Raw genomic sequence first — 6,595 nt, forward strand, 5'->3', positions numbered from 1 at the left:
ATAATTTTTTACACGCACATTTTCTATTTCACAAGAACCTATAACATTAATTTGTTAAAGTCATTATACTTTCCGGCCAAAGTGCAAAGAGTTTTATAAGTAAGAAGCACAAACCTCAAATTGGCGTCTTTCCTGCCTCAACATCTCCACAATATCCGAGAATTCTCTCAGTGATCCTTGAATTTTGAGTTTTGATCCTTCAAAATGCAAACTGATGTCCTTCAAAAGTGTCTCGGCTTCAAGGAATACTTCAATTACTTCCTCATTCAAGTTTGATATCTATATAGGAAGAAAGATCAACATCAATTTAAGCAGGATAAGAGTAAATATTTCTTAAATCATTGCCTCATTGCTCACAGAAACATTACAGAGCCACTAGAAATATTTCATAACCCGTGAATATCTGAGCATTGCAACCATTGTCCCCAATCTGCAATGTGAACAACATCAATGAAATATGGATTAGTAACAAGGTGGTATTTGAAAAAACCTAAGAAAGGCAAGCATGACCCAGCATTGAGCATTCTAATAACAGATAAGTGAATGAGTACACCATATTTACAGACACGATGGGAAAAGCATAAAAGTTTATATGAATTTTGATGTTTTGGACCCATGCATCGTATAGTTCATTCTGAAAAACAAAAATAATGATGCCCGCTAATAGTTTAGAGGATACCACTCTCCTCTCGATAATAAGAGGTTGAGGATTCAAGTCTCTTTGAGGCATAGTTGTTTGTATATTTATTTCTGCAATTTACAATATAGACATTCATACAAGTTCACATACCCAAAGAAGTAGAGGAAGTCAGTATGCAATTGATGCCCGCAGATGGGAATTTTACTAGATGACAAGTGGTTCGCTAAGCTAAGTTCCAAAAACTTTCCAAAGGACAAACCACGGGCAGTAGCTGACATTAAGACTCTTTTTGTAGATAGTGTCTTTCCATTTTGAAGTTTACAATCACCACAGCGACTCCACATCCAAATTTTTCCATCGGTTTCACCAGGAAGATGCTTTTGTGTAATATGATGTCTAACATGTATTGTGAGCTGCTTACTGTGATGTGCATAATAATATATATGAGCTTCTGGTGATCCACCGCACAAGCTACATAAAAGCCTCTGAAAATAGATACGTATTTTAATATAAATATGTATATGAAGAAAGCACAAAAATAATTTTAAATCACATAAATAGTTTGTACTAACCTGATTGAGTAAGTTATCCTTTAAAAATATTCCAAGTGGAATATCAAAATTCCGGTAGAACTTAATATGAGAAAAATGACTCTGCTCACATATACTTCCGGTGGAGGAATTCCTGCGAGACATCAGTACTAAGATACTATCGGCATTAAACATTCTGTTAATATCATCCATAAACTGTGTTTGATCTTTATAGTCACCCCCAGAATTTTGTGTATACAATTGGGCTTTTCTCTGAACTGAGGTTCTATCACTATCAAGAGCCTTCTCTTCACCATTAATATTCTGTATTAGACTATAAGATTTAACATTTGCCACTAAATTGGTTGAAAGCATATTAGCTGATTGAACTTGACTGTAAGGAACCTCTTCAGTGATGCCTAAATATGTAGAGATAGGTTGCTGAGAAGAAGATAAAAGAGGAAAACTGTCACCAAAGCCTCTGTTTATGGAAGCTGAGATTGATAAAAAAGGGGTAAAAACTAGAGGTTTATATGGCTCATAAGGCAACAAGGAATCACTCTTTAACCCTACATCTCGTGTCCCTTCTTTATAAAATCCATCAGCGATGTGGATGTTAATTGCACCTGATGAATCACTTTTAACAATAGAATCCACGGGCCAAGGAACATATGCCTCACCGGAGAAAAAATATGGTCGTTGATCAGGTGATGACATATTTACCAGTCTATCAAGAGGGAGGGTAGAGAACATGGCCTTTTGATCTAGAAGGAAAGCCGTTTCAAGAATCAAATGATAAGCCACAAGGACTGCGTACTGGACCACAAGTTTAATCTTCTTCAGTTCTTCCCTGTTTGTTCCTTTCAGTAAAATCTGAAATTTTCCAAAATTCTGTAAATTCAGTGACATATTAAATTAACAGCTATTCTACACGAGGATCTACCATGTTTACATGACAATGAAAAAATTGAACGCAACAGCTACAACTGGCCAGTATCATGCCAAGACAACACAGAGTATTTGCTTTACCTGAGGATATGAGCCCGAGCTCTCATGCAAATATTTCTATAACAAGTAAAAACCTCTAATAAATAGGAAACAACTTTCTGCTTAATTGTTACTAATTTTAAATTCCTAATTGACCATAGTTGCAAGCCTTTATCATACTACACCAATATTCACTAAAAAAATCACAAACAATTTTGAGAAACAAAAAATAATGTGATATTAATAATCTTCACGAGTTACATCTACAAAGAGTGTAGAATAGAAGCTTATTTAAACGACAAATGAATTTTGGATTTCCAATTTCTTTTTTATTTTTAAGCATTAGAATGAAAGTCAAACAACAAGAAATACAAGGGCACCCTTTGCAAACTCAAAAAAGGTATGGTTAAGACTAGATGTAAACTTCATAAGCAAAGAGGAACTTACTGTACAACCCTGACGTGTAGGACAACCACTAAGGAACATCAAAGTCTTGCTGGGTTTTTTTCCACACTCTCCACTAGCAATATGTTCCTCTACTAACTTCTCGAAATGAAAGGAATCACATTGTCTGAGCTTTTTCCCAGTCAGTGTATCTAATGATAAGATTACTGAACCAGTACAGCGAGAAACTCTCTGCAGGCGGTGGAGTTTCATATCAATAACTAGTGTCATTCCTTTTGCAAGGATGGATTCTTGTATATCACGAGAAACAGTTTTTTCAACTAAAATTATGCTCGGGTTGCACTTCGCTATTCTTTCAATAATGGATTTATGGGTATCCTTCTCCTGCCCACGTCACTCATAATTAACAGATGTTGAATAGAGAGTAGTAAGATTCAAACGCTAATAATTCTTTATTTATGTCTTGAAACCTGTTTTATTGATTCAAATGATGACAATCCCCTCAATGAAAGATCAAGAGCACCCTGGATCAGCAACAGCCTAGGTTTATTGTAATTAGTTGGCATGTGCTTGTGTGCAGCGTGCTTTTTGAATACCATGCTAACTAACTGACTGCACATCAAAACGAATATAAGTTTCCAGAAATGGTGCCGTCCAACATCAGTGACTGGCTGTAATGACAATAACTATGCTGCATCAATGTGATCATTATAAATTCCACTATTAAGAAGCAAAAAGATATCTGTATACTTTGTACAGTTTCTCATCATATAGAAAGGATGCATTTAAAGAGCTATGGTCTTCACTTCATAGCTAACAAACAAGTGAAACAAGATAGTTGGTCGGAACCACAACTGGTCATCAAGAAATATTTACTAGAATGGAACAGAGAGCTTTGAGGCAATTGACAATAGCATTAGGGCATTAGCAGCAACAAATACAGGTTTAAGCTATCACCTATTGCTTCGAGAACCACTTGCAACACATTTAACCTTAACATATCCATCAGGATCCATTGCCTTTCCCGCACCGATATCAGGCTTCACAAAGGAAGCAGCTTCCCAAGATAAGGAAGTCACAATATCCACCCAATTGTCTCCGTCGTTACCCAAAGGAGCAACCCCGGCTGATGTAAGAAGATGAGACACAAGAGCTTTAAACTTGCAATTTATTACGTAGTCCATAGCCTTTTGCTTCTCCTCTTTATATATGTAGCTCCGGAAACTTTTCTCTCCAAAGCTACCTAAAGAACTAGGTCTTCTCCATTTTGTACCATCATCACCTTCGTCCTCGTCATCATCATCATAATTTGCAACACTGCACTCCATGTCATTTTCGTGGTCATCTGTTTCTGGGGGTAACCAAATTTGAAGATCCATTTCAACTTTATTGGCCAAGTGTTTTCTCTCTCCTTGTATCTTTGTGATTTACTACCCTTTTGTATGCACTCAGCGTCTTTACCAGTGTGCCAGCAGTAGTACTAGTGCTTCTGTCAAGGCTGTTCTGCTCAACCATATTCGATGGGAGGTGTCTATTTCCATGATATGGTAAGCTCATGTCACGAGGACTGCGCACTGAGCAATGATTGTACTCATCTTGAACACTGCCTGACCTCCCTTCTTGAGAGGCCCTTCAAAGTTCAAACACACAAATGTTAAGGTTGCTTTATTTTTCATTTAAATTAAATATGTTTATCTTCCCTAAGGAATATGGGAAAGACAGGTAGGTACCTGCAACTTGAGTATCCATCAACAGAACAGTCACCTGAAATAAAAGAGATCAGTTATTATCAAAACTATTTTCAAATTGTTCAAGTTGTCAACCACAGGAAGAGCAAAAAACTTCACTGGATGCCGAGACACTGCTAGTCCTGCTTCTGAGTGAAGCAACTGAAGTCATTTAGGACCTGTACCCAACTTTTTCAACCTGCTTCTGGAAGCCAAACTTAATCAGTTACCTGTAAGAAGAAAATAAGAGTAATTTGATTTATCAAAGAACTGCAAAAAGTAGCAGAATGCATTCCGAACTATAAGAGATCAAAACAGATTATTTCCACATGCCATAAGAAGATGAGCATTTACTATGTACATATCCTTACGGGAAGAGATAGCACTAATTACATAAAGATATAAATCAAAACGATACGTTCAAGTTCCTTACAAATGTAATATAGTATTATAATAATTTAGGGGAAGAATCTAAAATGCAACATCCACAATGTTTAAAGTTCAATCTAAGGATATAAGTTTAGACAATTACAGGGATCAAAAAATACAAAGCACTAATTGGTAAGTTTTTACCAATTGAATTTTAACAATGATGAAAGGCAAGAAAATAACACTGATTTAGATAAGCCTCCCCAAAAACCATTAACACTAGATGATTAAAAAAAGAAACAAGATAAAAAATTAGTATAATATATGAGCAGGTTCTATGTCGGCAAGATTTTAAAAGCAGGTAGAATGTCTGGACACGTTGCACATATCACATTTTAAAAGCAGGTAGAATGCTGGCACACGTTTCACATATGAACACATAAGGATGCGAAAAAGCAGAAGCCACCAGGTTATGACGATAAGCCATTTCCCGAGTCACGAGAATTAACCATTTCTTGAGTCACAATAATCAACCATTTCTTAAAGCCAAATTGACAGATTATTTACCTATTCATAGATGCAATTGTCACAACGATAAGCCCAAAGAAAGTAGCAATATATGTTTACATCTAATTATGGAATCTTGTTAGGCTACTGATATTCTCTTTTACATTGTTTAATTTTATTAAATCAATCATTAAGAACTAATAAAATGTTCTATGTCAGCAAATTTATAAAGTAAGGTCCTACGCCAACACACTTTTCTCTTCCGAACAGAAAACTATGCCAATTTACGGCTAAAACTCTGGCCATTTCAGGCAAGCTTACAGGGTCATAAAGTCGTTCTATCACAAGAAGCTTGAACCTATAACTCATATCAAACTATACACTTAAAATTAACAATCTACAAAAAAACCGGACAAAACAATCACAAGCATTTGCCAATCCATAGAAAATCTAAAACAAGAACATGACAGTTGATTCCAGTCCTATAGTTAAAGTTCACCACAAATAAAACCCCATTAACAAAAAATCTCAATAAGTTGAAACAATTTCATACACAATTAAACTAGTACATTTGGTAGTTTCTTGCAGTAATTCAATCATTAAAAAAAAAAAACTCCACAAACTAAACTCTCTTTATAAAGAGAAAAACAAATGAACTAATCAGCTTACTAAAATCCCCATATGGGGTTTAACAAGAAATGAAACAAACAAATACCATATTAATAAAAAAGGGGGGGGGGATTTTGAACAAACTTACAGTTACAGCAAGGCTATCTTCAAGAACCAAATTGCATGTATGTGCTGTTTAGAATAATTCTTGTTATATATAAAAAAAGCAAAGCAAAGAACGTGTTTTGGAAACTTGGCACTTCAGAAAACTTAAGAAAGAAAAGATGATGGAGATAGAAAGTAATCAAATATATATAGGAAAGCAAAGAATGAAACGAAAATGAAGAGGGAAGAAAGTAATTTCTTGAAAGTGGGTCCCCACTGTATATGTTTGTATGTTACTACTGAAGTGCTGATACACTGTCAACAGAAGTCCACTGTCCACATACGTGGGTGTTTATGTATTTTCAGGGGAAAGTCGAGAGGTTTTTTATGAATACAGATACAAAGGTTGTACATACTTGATCTAACTTTTATGTACATTTATTATTATTATTCGGATACGCACACAATAAAATGTCTCAAATTTTAATTAGTCCTTTATTAAACCAATTTTTATTAGCTCTTGTCTATTGAAAATATTAGCATAAACCGTGGATTATTTATAATAATATATAATTTTTGAATTTAATTTAAAGTGAAAATTTTAAACTCTAAAAATTATTTATAAGAATTTTAATAATATAAATTGACAATAATTTTAAATATACACGTGTATAAATTTGTAATTTTAGTTTTAAAAAATTATTGTTTTAAAAAAT

General features: G+C 34.6%; 1 protein-coding gene and 1 long non-coding RNA gene across 7 annotated transcripts; both read right to left on the bottom strand.

Moving 5' to 3' along the window:
• Positions 1-19: 19 nt before the first annotated feature.
• Positions 20-4,026, bottom strand: LOC141704571 (putative 1-phosphatidylinositol-3-phosphate 5-kinase FAB1D). Of its 2 annotated transcripts, none has more exons than XM_074507798.1 (7): positions 3,520-4,026; positions 3,033-3,174; positions 2,605-2,946; positions 1,213-2,043; positions 791-1,125; positions 369-430; positions 20-279 (listed from the first exon to the last, which is right to left on the bottom strand). In XM_074507798.1, the coding sequence occupies exons 1-6, from the start codon at positions 3,939-3,941 to the stop codon at positions 376-378; spliced, it is 2,127 nt and encodes a 708-aa protein (XP_074363899.1). In that variant the 5' UTR covers positions 3,942-4,026; the 3' UTR covers positions 20-279; positions 369-375. The 2 variants fall into 2 exon arrangements, with proteins under 2 accessions (XP_074363899.1, XP_074363900.1); XM_074507799.1 differs by having other exon boundaries at positions 358-430.
• A 10-nt stretch (positions 4,027-4,036) lies between these two features.
• On the bottom strand, positions 4,037-5,974 carry LOC141704572 (uncharacterized). 5 transcript variants are annotated; one of them, XR_012568009.1, is made up of 5 exons: positions 5,487-5,752; positions 5,168-5,225; positions 4,410-4,519; positions 4,293-4,326; positions 4,037-4,192 (listed from the first exon to the last, which is right to left on the bottom strand). It is a non-coding gene; the product is annotated as an uncharacterized LOC141704572 (long non-coding RNA). The 5 variants fall into 5 exon arrangements; XR_012568007.1 differs by having other exon boundaries at positions 5,125-5,225; XR_012568008.1 differs by lacking the exons at positions 5,168-5,225; positions 5,487-5,752 and adding an exon at positions 5,923-5,974.
• Between the last annotated feature and the right edge of the window lie 621 nt (positions 5,975-6,595).

This window comes from Apium graveolens, unplaced genomic scaffold (assembly GCF_009905375.1).
Source record: "Apium graveolens cultivar Ventura unplaced genomic scaffold, ASM990537v1 ctg7990, whole genome shotgun sequence".
Taxonomy (NCBI): domain Eukaryota; kingdom Viridiplantae; phylum Streptophyta; class Magnoliopsida; order Apiales; family Apiaceae; genus Apium; species Apium graveolens.

Bases quoted from the DNA above. Each gene is read 5' to 3' on its own strand.
- LOC141704571 (XM_074507798.1), bottom strand. From the start codon at position 3,941: ATGGATCTTCAAATTTGGTTACCCCCAGAAACAGATGACCACGAAAAT. The intron at 1,126-1,212 runs GTTAGTACAAAC...ATCTATTTTCAG, and splicing joins AGGATAACTTACTCAATCAG to AGGCTTTTATGTAGCTTGTG. The intron at 431-790 runs GTATGTGAACTT...TTCACATTGCAG, and splicing joins GACTTCCTCTACTTCTTTGG to ATTGGGGACAATGGTTGCAA.